The sequence below is a fragment of the Eurosta solidaginis genome, chromosome 1, assembly GCF_040869045.1.
Source record: "Eurosta solidaginis isolate ZX-2024a chromosome 1, ASM4086904v1, whole genome shotgun sequence".
In the NCBI taxonomy this organism is placed as follows: Eukaryota; Metazoa; Arthropoda; class Insecta; order Diptera; family Tephritidae; genus Eurosta; species Eurosta solidaginis.
Genome location: NC_090319.1, coordinates 334,719,635 through 334,734,595, shown reverse-complemented (window position 1 = coordinate 334,734,595; position 14,961 = coordinate 334,719,635). Strand labels below are relative to the sequence as shown.

At 38.8% G+C, this 14,961-nt stretch overlaps 1 protein-coding gene across 9 annotated transcripts in view; it reads left to right on the top strand.

Annotated features, from left to right (window-relative positions):
• Nucleotides 1-14,961, top strand: part of trv (trivet) — a 287,082-nt gene that overhangs the window by 210,427 nt on the left and 61,694 nt on the right. For all 9 annotated transcript variants that reach the window (XM_067762225.1, XM_067762222.1, XM_067762220.1 and 6 more), the window contains exons 4-5: nt 865-940; nt 1,666-1,762. In XM_067762225.1, coding sequence (XP_067618326.1) covers nt 865-940; nt 1,666-1,762 — 173 coding nt within the window. The remainder of the gene's footprint in view (nt 1-864; nt 941-1,665; nt 1,763-14,961) is intronic.

Below are 14,961 nucleotides of genomic sequence, written 5' to 3'. Positions count from 1 at the left end.
GTGGATGTAGCACTCAATGAATCGACTGGAGATGTCCTAATCTGTTTTTGAGAAATCAAAAGGGCGCAGGAGTTGATGTGAAGTGCGGGTCTGCAATATTTTCAAGATCATCTGCATATTCTACCATATTAGAAACTTACAAATCGAGACATTGCCCCTGGTGTCACATGACTTTAAATTAGACCTCGTCAGTGACAGCAGCTGGTGCAAACGCGTGCTGCAGGATGAAACGGTTGAGCAGACACGTACTGTGTTAATGTCCTGCGCTCGTGAGGTCAAGGCTCCAGCTACAAGGCCGGCAGAGTTGTCAGAAAATTTCTTGTATTTCTACGGACTGATTCAATCTATGTGAGTTCTTTATTGATCGCCAGTTTAACCTAACCTAGCCTTCTTTTAATGAAAAAAATTTTTTTTTTCGATTTTACAAATATGCGTACGTAAATTGAATGTAAATACTTAATGTTCCAAATTAATATCCAACATGAATTTGAGAATTTGCCATTGTGTTTGTTTATCTCTTTGACTTTATAAAAAAGTTTTTTCCGCGACAGCTCCCATCGAGATTAGCTTTGCCGCAATTAAAACTCCGTATGAATAAATATCTCATTGCGTTCAAACGTTGGCCGCTTGGCTACAAAACCATATATACAAACATTTGTTTCTGTATATGGGCGAAAAATTAGATACAAATTTTAATTACTAATTCATTTTAATTATAATGCGGCGCTTTTATCAAATATTCTGCAAAATTCAAAATATTAATAGTTTTTGGCTTCAGTTTTTTATTTTTATTACTAAACGAAATATATATTAAATAAATATATAAATGGCTAATAATCTTCAATTATATTATTATCTTTTCAGAGATTGCCGTGTTGTACGCGATCCACAGACATTGAAATCCAAAGGCTATGGATTTGTGTCATTTGTTAAAAAATCGGTGAGTATTGCTCTTTGATAATTTACTTTTTCGTTTGCTTCCTATACATAAAGGTTATGTAACTGAACTATGTCTAAGTATGATTTCGGTCTCGGTTGCTAAACGATAACCAGGTGATAACCCACTCCCATTCCAACCCTTACTACTTCTCGTACTCCTACTCCTACTCCCACTCCAACTCCCACTCCCCATTTCGAGTCCCAGTTCTAGTTCCAGTCCCATCCCAGCTCCAACCTTGTTCCAGTCCCAGTCCCACTTCCATTCCCAGTCAAACTCCTTCCTCACGTTGCCTTAAATTGCTTATTAATGGCAGGCCTTTAATGAATACGGAGCCGCAATTTGCTTTCGCTTTGAGTTAGACGTATCCCTCCTCGAAACTACTAAGCTGTTTACTGATTCAACTGCTTATGATTCATCTTTTAAATAAAGAATCAAAATTTGCGCACTAAAAAGTAAGGCATCTTAAGAAAGTAAGGGCTTCTTTTAGTTTCATTTGATAAAAAAACCACATTTCGCAGTACAACTCTGGTTGATCGGATACATATAAACACTTTTACTAAATCTTCTAAATTATTAATTTTATCATAACACCAAAAAGCATAATTGCCATTCAAATGCCGAAATATGTTATTTTTACTATTTATAATAATGATCTTGCCAATTCCTACAGTAATTTGCAATTTAATTTTCATTAACTTTTATTTTAATTCTTACTTATATAATAGGAAGCCGAAAGCGCCATCACAGCTATGAATGGACAATGGCTCGGCTCGCGTTCAATCCGAACGAATTGGGCCACACGAAAACCGCCGGCGAGTAAAGGTGAGTGTAAATGTATTGTATATACATTAGGCCGGGTCGATTTGTGGGGAGTCAAAAAAATCGCCCATTGCTCCAAGAAAATCATATTCTGGGGATAAAAATAAGAAACTTTGCCGAAGGACCCATACCTCTAAAACGAATTATGGTGTCCCCCAATTTAGGTCGAACTTTTGTGTAGGGGCAAATTTTTAAAAATCCCACTTTGACCCATTTAGAGTGCTCCAATCGAGTCCAAATGTATGACCGACCCCCACTAACTTTGGAGGCCCGACCTACCGATGGCACTCCCCCTGGAACCCCCCTGGGGGTTCAGCATACAAACATTTCAAATTATGTTATTGCACATTTTTTTATTTGTTTATACCTAATAATAAAATGCTACGTATACGCAGTGGTGCACCTCTTTTCAGTTGGTATGGATATGTTTGTGCGGATTTTTTCATGTAAAGTGCAAAACCGGCGGTTTTTTCAAATGTTTGTATTGTGAATTACCAGGGGGGTTCCAGGCGGTGTGCCACTGGCATCGGTTGGTCGGGCCTCCAAAGTTAGTGGGGGTCGGTCATACATTTGGACTCGATTGGAGCACTCTAAATGGGTCAAAGTGGGATTTTTCAAAATTTTCCCCTACCCAAAGTTCGACCCTAATTGGGGGACACCAGAATTCGTTTTAGAGGTATGGTTCCTTCGGCAAAGTTTCTTATTTTGATGCCTAGAATATGATTTTCACAGAGCAATGGGCGATTTTTTTGCCTCCCCACAAATCGACCCGGCCTACTACTTTCTCAGTAAGGTTTTTGCCATTGACTCAATAAATATGAATAAGACTCAATCCGTAACTTAAACGAAGGCCTGGGCATTGCAAAGTCAAGATTTAGCCTTCTAGAAATTTTATTAAGCTCTTCGAGGCCTCTTGTGAGAGGGGAAAAACATTTGTTTTCGAAAAATAATCGATAACTCGTCTACACCCTATCGATAACACAGCAATAAACTAAAAAAAAACCAACCTCAAATTTTACTAGATCTTTTTGCGAATATTCAGAAATTTTCGATAAATTTGCACCTTCCGTTCGAATCGTTGAACTGACTAATAAATTACATCAATTGTTTTGTATATAAAGTGCGCTTTATTTAGAGCACTACATGGTGGTAGAACTTCACACTTTATTCGCGTTCTTCACTTAAAACGTGTTAGGATCAAACTGATTGAATATGTCCCAGACTGCGCTGCTTATATACTCTCAGCTGGATTGTTCACCTATATCACCAAGGGTCTAGACTTTTTTGCGAACAGCCTTCTTGATGAGTTGCTTATTTATTTCTATCAAATTTCTACATCTCTTATTCGCTCTTGTCTTCTGTGAATATGTGTGAGTATTGTCGTCTGCGTTGTTAGCTGCGGTGAGCATGTATGCGTAGTTATTTCTTGTCTGGTATGTTTACAATTCTGTTGTGCTAGTACAGCATTATAGTCATGTGTCGGAATTGTTAATATTTGCCACAATATATTACTTTTAAGAACTGCGCCTAACTATGGAATGTTCATAAATGTATTTGTGTAGATATTTTCTTTAACGTCCTTAAACATAAAAACAAAACTAAAACATAGCCAAATTATGTTAAATTGCAAATTATATTGCTATGTTATATTGCTAAAATTCAAATCACTGCTTATAATAATAAATAAATATGAATTTGAGTATATTTTTGGGCTTATTACGTGGCTAGATTTATTATTTTTTTTTTAATGTTTTATTTATTTTCTTGTCGCGTGTGTCCTTTATCATTTGCTTAATTGCTCATTATGCTTTTAATAAGTTTTTGTTTTTAAAATTTTGTATTTGTCTTTTCTTGGCTACATGTTTTTATGGAATTGTTATTTCAACGCATCGTTTGCGATAATAGCCAATTTGTTATAAGTTTGCGTGTTAAAATTTTTCGAGCGTTAATTTTGTTTTCATTTTACCTACCATGACATTTTTTTCTTTTTTTTGGTATACGTATTTTTGTACAATGTAAAAAATGTTCATATGTTTAAGATGAATTTCCTTTTTCTAAGCATTTCTTTTATTTTGAGAAATTCCTATAGCGAAAATTCATACCCTTTTTGAAAAAAAAAATGTGTTTTGATGCACCGACAAATTGCAAAACTATATATCTGTTGTGTTGATTTATCCCCATACAACAAGTTTTTATCAACGGTTGGATAAAATAAAAAAAAATAAAAATAAATAAATTTTAGCGCTTCCCGTAAAAAAGGCGCACAATCTAGAAAAAATTGGAAGAGCCTTTTATAGCGTCTCTATTAAGTTTTCTATCCAGTTTGTATAGGACATAATATTGAGGCGAATATTATCAATCGTGATACATCACTATGCCGCTAGTAAATAAATGTTGTACACAACAGCAACAGGAAGGCAAGCTGATAAAATAAGAAAATAGCCGCAAATACATCTAAAGAGCAGCTAAGAACACAGACGTCATAACACACACATTACACAGCAATAAATAACGCATTTGATAATTCATAAACTACATATATATATATGCATGTGTACGGCGAGTATGAGACGCAGCAATATGAGAGAAGTTAATAAGTAACTAATCGACAAAGCTGTTCGCTAAAGGTATAGACCCTGCGAGAAATAGGCGAACGAGGAAACATAGAGTATAAAAGCAGCGCAGCTCAAAGGAGATTCATTCAGTCTGAAGTTTTTCTTCCGGAGTAGTACTGTAAATAAAGAATATTTTTTTTCTTTACAAAACATTTCAGTTATTCGAACGAAGGCGAAGACTTATAGACAATTCACAGGATTTGTTACAATATAAAAATAACTAAAAGGGAACCATATGCGGCACACTGACTGAAATCGCTGCTCGCGAAACACATAAGTAAAGCTAGTTAAGCTTTTTTATACGGTTGTTTTTCAAGGCCCTAAAGTTTTATGTTAAAGATTATATAGGACAGGACCCAGATTATGCGTAGATTTTCTTAAATAAATTAAGTTACTGGTAGATACATACGAAATTTGCGTAACCAAATTATATGTAATATTTAAAAAAAATCTAACTATTATGTGAAATTAGGTTATGTTGAACTAGATGGTGTGTGAAAACTTCAACTAGTCTGGTTGCTTTTTTATTTTAATTTATTCCGGCATACCTGGGGACCATGCTGATTTCCTCTAGGGATTGCATACACCCAAGCGTACTTTTACATGTTTTGCTACGTAAGATTATTGCCTTAATGACTGCTTGGCTTTCAATATTAAAAAATCTGAATGCTTATAGAGACCGCGTATCTCCAAATCCCTACATTATACTGCCCGCCGTACCCCTTCCATTGCTTTGGAAACATCTGTATATTAACGTATCGTGTAGTCTGTTATTGGAGAGTCCCTGTGTCAACGTTTCTTATCTTTTCTCGCACTTGGACCTCTATAGAAGCACAGACAAAGAATCAGGTAGTCTGTTTTTCCAATATTTGATGACGCCTTATCACTAGAGCTGTATGCTCTGCGCTCATGCTGCCTCAAGCCATTTAGTCTCATAACATTTGCTAATGCTAAATTTTTTGACACTAGAGCTTCAGGTGGAATATGCAGAGCATCGTACAGTGCAGCCGTCGGTGTTGTTTTCAGGGCTTTCGTTAACATCACGCTTATCACCTCTCATTTCTTGAGGTAGTTTCTAATTTTACGTGGCTGTCTGCCCAAAAAAGATCTCATAATTTAGTAGTAAACAGCAAAAGAGCAGGTCGATAGGCCCAACGTATATCTCACAATCCTTTTACATGCATTTTGAGTAGCGCTGACGCCTCTCACTCTCTCTCTCTTCGACGTCATTTTTCCATGAAAATTTACTCTGCACTCTGATTTTCAGACATTTTTTACATGTTTTCTCCAGTAGGGTTACTCCGTTTAGCTGAGGTGTAGATTAATTCGAGGTTTAAAGCTCTTAGTTGATAATATGAGATAAGTTTTCTCCGCATCGGCGGTTGCCCTGAATAAGATGCCGAAGTATTTTTATCCCATAGAGCCCGATTTGCCAAATAGTTAATTGTTAAAAAGAATTTTCCACTTATGACAACCGACGTGTGATCGATGTGATACCAGTCCGTGTTTAGGGTGAATTTTAATAGAAAGAAACATTTGGTGTCTACAAGTCTGTCATTTCCGACAGCATATCCTTTGCAAAATTATTCTTGTTCTATTGTTTTCCATTTACTTCAAATTTTACTACTTATTTATTTTATTTTATTAGCATCAGCAAACTCTAGGAAATATTTAAAACTTAACTTAGCTTTATGTTTTTATTTTTAGTTATATATTCAAAATAAGTGTGAATATATATCCAAATATGTAGGTACTTCTCTACCTTTACTGTCGCTCTCCATTTCTTCAGTTCCTTTATTACAGCTTTATATTTACCTTTATCTTACCTCTTTTAGTTCTTTTATATTAGCAATTGTCCTTCCTGTCAATGTCTACAAGTTTCGTATTACATCTACTATAGCCAAATTTTATGCTCAGTCGCCTCATGTAGAAGCTTTTTGATGGCTTAAATATAAAAGACAAAAGTTGGATGCGCATACAAGAGAAACTTTAGTCCCACTTTATGACCACTTTTGTGTGTAAACGCTGCACTTAAATGTAAAGTGGTGTTAAATTTCATGAAAAAAATAGCGACTATACAAACACGTACCCAGCAGCGGGGCGATGCTTACAGGGAATCAAAAATTCGAAATCAAAACTTGACAGAAAGACAAATCTTGATCATTTGCAAATTTATTACAGCCAATGCGTTACGGATACACCGCAACTTTTTTCTTTTAACAGAACAATCTTGGTCTACACTATATGATATTTGCAAGTTTATGGGTAAAGTCCAACTAGCTGGTTAGTGAGGACCTCACATAGATTGAACGAGTCCATAGTGTTACCAGAAGTTTGCTCAAAGATCAAGCTGAAAATCCTATCAGAAACAAGGACCTATGTTATGAAATAGAACCTATATTACTTGTTGCTACTATATTCCATAGCTTTGCCACTCCTACCTTATACCTGGAGTCTTAGATTTACAGGCGCCAGGAACAAGATGTGTTCAATCGTTTCCTCTTCCAACCCGCTCTTCCTACATCTGTTAACACAGATCAAATTTACATTTAATAGATGTGGTGCCAGAAACCAGTATCCAGTATCCAGTCAGAATATCTATTATGAGCCTAGAATTCCCTCTTTTGAATGACAAGAGTAACTTTGTTACTTTAAGCTTCTAAGACCTGCACGAGATCTTCGACATTTTTAAGCCTCGCGCTTGATTCCACGCCTTCTTTAGAGCCCTAATTGCTACTCGCCTACTAACGTAAAAATAGACCCGGCTGCAGTTTAAGAAATTTTCTTCTAGTGTTTTTACTACTTTGCTCACTGCTACTTCTTCCACCTGATAAGCACAAGATCTGGCAGCTTGTAGGGTTTTATACTCAGCTGAGCAGAGCTCACAGAGTATATTAATTTTTTTCGCATAACGGTAATCCGTAACGGCGAAAACTAATCGAGATAGATATAGACTTCTATATATCAAAATGATCTGGGCGAAAAAAGAAATTCATTTAGCCATGTCCGTCCGTCCGTCCGTCTGTCCGTAAACACGATAACTTTAGTAAATTTTTAGGTATCTTAATGAAATTTGGTATGTAAGTTCCTGGGCACTCGTCCCAGGTCGCTATTTAAAATGAACGAAATCGGACTATAACCCGTCCCACTTTTTCGATATCGAAAATTTTGAAAAACCGAAAAAGTGCGATAATTCATTACCAAAGAAGGAGAAAGCAATGAAACTTGGTGGGTGAGTTGAACATATGACTCAGAATAGAAAATTAATAAAATTTTGGACAACGGGCGTGGTACCGCCCACATTTTGCAAGCTGTGATATGGCAATCGTTGAAGATATCATGATGAAATTTGGCAGGAACGTTACTCCTATTACTGTATGTGTGCTAAAAAAATTAGCAAAGTCGGATGACGAACACACCCACTTTAAAAAAAAATTTTTTTAAGTCAAATTTTAACAAAAAATTTAATATCTTTACAGTATAAATGATGTGGTTTTTATTTTTATTTTCGGCCTTTCAAATGTTATATCAAGAAGAATTTCCGAGCTCTAGGCCACACATATATATTAGTAATAAAAATGCAATTGATTATACCATATATGTTGTATTTATTTATTTTGTCGATATTTCGATTTCAATTAGAAATCATCTTCAGGGCTGTAATTGCATTTTTATTACTAATATATATGTGTGGTTTACAGTATAAAAGTAAATTATGGCAACATTCAAATCCAGTAATGACATGGTGCAACAAGATACAAAAATAAAAGAAAATTTCAAAATGGGCGTGACTCCGTCCTTTTTCAGTTAATTTTTCTAGAATAAGTTTAACCCTAGTGAGACGTACGTTATGTCTTTGAGACTTACGTCGTTTTGATTTTGCGCTCAGTCCCCCACAATCGTAAAGAGAGAACATTCTCATACTCAGTTTTCTCAGCTACCATTACCAGCTTGTCAGATGGGGGTGTTTTACAGTAGTAACTTTTTTATTTGCTGAAATATATACGATTGTTTTTTAAAAATACGTCTAAGAAACGTATCGTTATCTTTTACGTGACTACAAATTTTATATGTAATTTCTGCCTAAAATGGTAATTTTAGCTAACATTTTTTTAAGTATAGTTTAAAACAGTTAATGCATTCATTTGAAATACAAAAAAATTTATTTTATTAAAATTTTTTTGATATAAACTGAGGTGCATCGAAAAAGACTGATTTTTGTAAGGACAAGTACAAGACAAGTCAAACTTAATTTTTAATATATTAAAATATTTTTCTTTAAAAAACATTTAAGACAAATAAATACATATCAAGTAAATGATTAAAATAAAAATTAAAGTTTGTTTTATATCTTTAGGGCCCTTAAACTTGAACACGTCTCGCAGACGTACGTTATCTTTCTAGGGTAAAAAATTAACGTTATCTTTCTAGGTTTAATGCCATAAGTCGAACAAAAATTTACCAATCCTTTTGAAATTTGGTAGAGGCTTAGATTATAGGACGGTAACTGTTTCCTGTGAAACAGTGCGAAATCGGTTGAAGCCACGCCCAGGTTTTATACACAGTCGACTGTCTGTCCTGCCGCTCGGCCGTTAACACGATAACTTGAGAAAAATCGATATATCTTTACTAAACTCTGTTCACGTACTTATCTGAACTACCTTTGTATTGGTGTAAAAAATATCCGAAATCCGACTATGACCACGCCCACTTTTTCGATATCGAAAATTACGCAAAATGAAAAAAATGCCATAATTCTGTACCAAATATGAAAAAAGAGATGAAACATGATAATTGGATTGGTTTATTGACGCAAAATATAACTTTAGAAAAAACTTTGTAAAATGGGTGTGACAACTTTCATATTAAGTAGAAGAAAAAGAAAAAGTTTTGCGAAATCCAAAGCCCTAGGAATCTTGGCAGGAATACTGTTCGTGGTATTATATAAAAAATAAATTAACGGTACCCGATAGATGATGTTCTAGGTCACCCCGGTTCACATTTTGGTCGATATCTCGAAAACGCCTTCACATATACAACTAAGGGCCACTCCCTTTTAAAACCTTCATTAATACCTTTCTTTTGATACCCATATCGTACAAACAAATTCTAGAGTCACCCCTGGTCCACCTTTATGGCGATATCTCGAAAAGGCTTCCACTTGAAGAACTATGGCCCACTTCCTTTTAAAATACTTATTAACAGCTTTCATACCTTTGATACCCATACCGTACAAACACATTCTAGAGTCACCCCTTGTCCACCTTCATGACGATATCTCAAAAAGGTATTCACCAATATAACTAAGGCCCACTCCCTTTTAAAATACCCATTAATACCTTTCATTTGATACCCATATCGTACAAACAAATTCTAGAGTCACCCCTGGTCCACCTTTATGGCGATATCTCGAAATGGCGTCCACCTATAGAACTATGGCCCACTCCCTTTTAAACTACTCTTTAATACCTTCCATTTGATATACATGTCATACAAACACATTCCAGGGTTACCCTAGGTTCATTTTCCTACCGGGTGATTTTCCCTTACTTTGTCTCCATAGTTTTCAGCTGAGTATTTAATGTTCGGTTGCACTCGAAATTAGCCTTCCTTACTTGCTTTTCTTTCGGATTAGTGCAGCATATCGCAGACCCTACTCCTTCCACTACTGTGAAACCATGTATATTACCTCGTCCACCATTTGGTCGCAGTAGCGTCAACAATCCCCCTCTATTGTGGCGCTAAGAGCTCTTTGAAGCTCAGATACGAAATCAGCTAAGCTTATAGGCCTATGATTGATAACGCTAGAAGATTGTTTCCATATGGTCTGCTCTCAAACTGCCCCGAGGCACTGAGTCCACCCATAGAACTAAGGCGAACTCCCTTTTAAAATACTCATTAACATCCTTCGTTTGATACCCATATTTTACAAACGCAATCTAGAGTCACCCCTGGTAAACCTTTATGGCGATATCTCGAAAAGGCGTCCACCTATAGAACTAAGACCCACTCCCTTTTAAAATACACATTAACGCCTTTCATTTGATACCCATATCGTACAAACAAATTCTAGAGTCACCCCTGGTCCACTTATATGGCGATATCCCGAAATGGCGTCCACCTATAGAACTATGGCCCACTCCCTTTTGAACTACTCTTTAATACCTTCCATTTGATATACATGTCGTACAAACACATTCCAGGGTTACCCTAGGTTCATTTTCCTACCGGGAGATTTTCCCTTACTTTGTCTCCATAGTTTTCAGCTGAGTATTTAATGTTCGGTTGCACCCGAAATTAGCCTTCCTTACTTGCTTTTCTTTCGGATTAGTGCAGCATGTCGCAGACCCTACTCCTTCCACTACTGTGAAACCATGTATATTACCTCGTCCACCATTTGGTCGCAGTAGCGTCAACAATCCCCCTCTATTGTGGCGCTAAGATCCCTTTGAAGCTCAGATACGAAATCAGCTAAGCTTATAGGCCTGTGATTGATAACGCTAGACGATTGTTTCCATATGGTCTGCTCTCAACCTGCCCCGAGGCACTGAGCCTCGTTGCAGTTTTGAATGATATGTTCTTTGCCATCCGGTCTGCAGGTGGAGTGTGCAAAATGACATGCAGTGAAGCTGTCGGTGTTGATTTCAGGGCTTCCGTTATGCTAAGCGTTGATGGTCTGCATACCCCTTCCAAATTTTTAGGTAGCGGGAGAGCCCACGTACCATCCAGCTTCCTTTTAAATGTATAAAGTGTCGTAGATATCACCTTTTATCTCTTAGAAAACAAGACCATATGCGTCTTTTCCGCGTTGGCGGTCAACCGACATTAGACGCTCAGATTTCTGTATCCTGGAGCGACCGATCAAAGATGACCCCAGCGGGTTAGGTGGATTGGTATATACCCGTGGTATGTATGCCTGTCGTAAGAGGCGACTAAAATACTAAATTGATTCAAAGGGCTTGTGTAGCGCAACTCTCTCAAAGGGTTGCCAGCGCAATATATAGCATCTCCAACCCAATTGTCAACCTCACCTACTCGCGATAAATCATGTTTCATTAACAGCCGAGGCTCTGGCGACCCCAAGTTCCTTATAGAACTAGGGAGTGGGGAGGACGGGATGGCCTAGAAGGTTTAATATGGTCACATAAATCGTTACCGAGATGGTCGGGAAAGTATCTTAATGGTGCTTTGTTAGCAGAACGTACCGGATCTATATCCGGCAAAGGACCGCTAACATCGATTGGACCCCCAAAGCCTTCGGGGACTGTCTTTATCATTAAAACAACAACAACACATCATCGATCAGAGATTTAATTGGCTACCAACAGTGGGCGGTGGTATCGATGTCGTCAGCAAATCAACATTAATTGCTCTCTCTTGTAGAAAATTGTTCGAGAGCGGTAAAGTTCTGCAACTAGAAAAATTTCCTCTACTATCAAGTTAAAGAAATCGCACGCGAGGGTCATCCCATCTGACATCTCGTTTAGTTTCGAACAGCTCGGAGAGGTCTTTCGCAATTCTGACTGTGCAAATCAAGTTGCTCAACGTTAATTTGCACGGACGTATATATTTTTGAGAGAAACCAAATTCAGTTCTGTCAATAGCGGCTTTGAAATCCACGAACAGATGATGATGTGTACTTTCCAAGACTTAGCGTATAGTAAAAATCTGATCTGCGCTGATAAGGTCCTATCAGCCGACTCACGGTGTGCTTTAATTTTACGCAAAATTCTCTTGGCAAGATCCCCCTTCTTGTGGACAGAGAACAGAATACTTAGATTCCAATCAGGTATGCACTCGTCCCATCATATTTTGCAAAGAAGATGCATGTCTCTTACCAACTTCTTGCCATCGTATTTGAACAGCTCCGCAGGTAATCCGTCAGCGCTTCTGATTTTTAACGTAGCCCAGATGGCATATATCCAGCCTTTCTGCAGCAGGGAGAGGAATTGATCCCACACCTGGCCAGGATTATGAGGGATAGCCTCGCACTGGCATACATCCGAACAGTGTGGAGAAGAGCAAAAGTGGTCTTTATACCTAAAGTGGCAAAAAAGGACTACTCTAGCCCAAAGTCCTTTAGGCCTATAAGCCTGACATCCTTTTCTCTGAAAGCAATGGAGAAAATTGTAGACCACGAGATCAGATCAAAGGTTCTCGATAGAATGCCACTACATCGAGATCAGCATGCATATAGGACAGGCAGGTCGACAGAAACTGCATTGTATCAACTGTCCACAGAAATCCAAAGTGCGTTCGAGTGCGGGGAGATAACACTATGCGCATTTTTGGACATAGAGGGGGCTTTCGACAACACGACACACGAAAGTGTGAATCGGGCACTCGAGAGAAGAGAGATACAACGTCCAATCCGTATGTGGATAAACGCCTTATTGCGTACGAGGACTGCCGAAACCTCAAGTGGGGACGGTACAGTAGAGATCAAAACAACGAAAGGATGTCCGCAAGGGGGCTTCCTGTCACCCCTGCTGTGGAGCCTGGTAGTAGATGAACTTCTACAGAGGCCCTCAGAAAACGGAATCCGATGTCAGGGGTACGCGGATGATATTGTTATCCTTGTAAGGGGCAAATTTGAGAGCACCCTTTGCGACATAATGCAAAGGGCATTGAGGCTAACGAAAGAATGGTGTAATGAGGTAGGGCTAAGTATCAACCCTAACAAGACATCCATTGTGCCCTTCACCAGGAAAAGAAAACTGGAAGGGATTAGGCAAATCACAATGGAGGGAGTACAGATGGAGTACACGACTGAGGTGAAATACTTGGGAGTCACGTTTGACTCTAAGCTCTTATGGAGGAAACACGTCGACAATACCATATCAAAGGCTACAAGAGCAATAATGGTGTGCAGACGTATTGCAGGAAGATCCTGGGGATGCAGCCCAAAGATCCTAAGATGGATGTACACTATGATAGTGAGACCTATCATAGTGTACGGAGCAGTTGCGTGGGCATCAAGGACAACCATGGTGACCGTACAAAAATCACTCACGAAGCTTCAACGCTTAGCGTGTGTCTGCATTACGGGAGCTATGCGAACATGCCCGACGGCAGCAATAGAGGTGCTGATTGAGTTAACGCCTATACATATAATAATCGAGCAGGCAGCCAGGAGAACTTTAGTAAACATAGCTAAAGAGGGATATGGAAGAGGCAAAGTGATACAGTCACGGAGCATGGCGAAGCTGCAGGAGCAGATTCCACTTATCCAACTTCCCAGAGATGATACGAGGAAGATAATTAAGCTTGAGAAGCGTTTCAAAATAGAGCTGGGGAACAAATGTACGTGGGATACTTCCAGGATTGAAGCGCTTCACCAGGAACACACCATAATATGGTACACCGATAGCTCGAAGACACCGGAGGGCATAGGAGCGGGGATCGTCGGCCCCGAACCAAAATATCCCTACCACTGGGAAAATATCCGAGCATCTTCCAAGCCGAAGTTGTTGCCATAAGCCGGTGTGCAGAGATAAACTTACAGCGGGGATATACCAACGAGAAAATCGCTATTCTCAGCGACAGTCAAGCTGCACTCAAGGCATTATCATCAGTTGAGATTAAATCATCAACAGTCCTTGAGTGCGTAGAGAGGTTAAACAGTCTAGGAGTTAATAACACCATCCGTCTAGCATGGGTACCTGGACACAGGGGAGTGGATGGTAACGAGCGAGCGGACGAGCTTGCCAGGTTGGCAGCGGCCGGAAAGCCAATAGGTCCCGAGCCTATGGTCCCAATAGGGTCACATACAATAAGGGAGGAATTTAGACAAAAGGAGGCGTGCCTCAGAGAACAACACTGGCGTGAAAGACCAGGACTTCGGCAGGCAAAGGCACTAATAGGAGGGTACAATTCAAAGCGATATAAGGCTATGATTAATCTCCCAAAAATTAGCCTTAGGATTTTAACAGGTATACTCACAGGTCACTGTAGGCTAAAGAGCCATATGCATAAATTGGGTATATCGGCTAGTAGCCTCTGTCGATTATGTGATGCCGAAGATGAGTCTGCAGAACACATCATGAAGGAATGTGATGCAGTCGCGAGACGAAGGCTTAGGATCCTAGGATCATCCAAATTAGAAAATAGTCACATACATTCTCTGAAGCCAAGAACCATTCTGGATTTTATCAGAGAACTCGGCTTGGATGAAGTGTTGTAAAGAGAATGAGGGCACAATAGACCAATAGGTCGCAGTGCTTAACCTCACAACATCTATCTATCTATCTAGGCAGCGTCTTCTCTTTCGGTTGCTACGCGGTATTCTTCGTAGTACCAGCTGTTTGTCTGTGGTCGCTTGTAACGCTGTAGAGATATGCTCAATCTGCTTCTCCACGCCATCGTGTTGAGTTGTGCCCTCAGAGAACCGCTGTAATGTAATGCAAAATCTTTGCCAGTTGCGATTGCAGTCTAGCTTTCCTTATGTTTTTTGTTGCTTGCTTTTAGCTGCGCTAAGGAGGGCACGTATTTTAAATTCGACAAAAAGGCAATCGAAGAGGGTATACAAGGTCCTCGAATCATTTGCACGTCTAAAACACTGGTAGCATGCGGTCCGTCTATCACAAC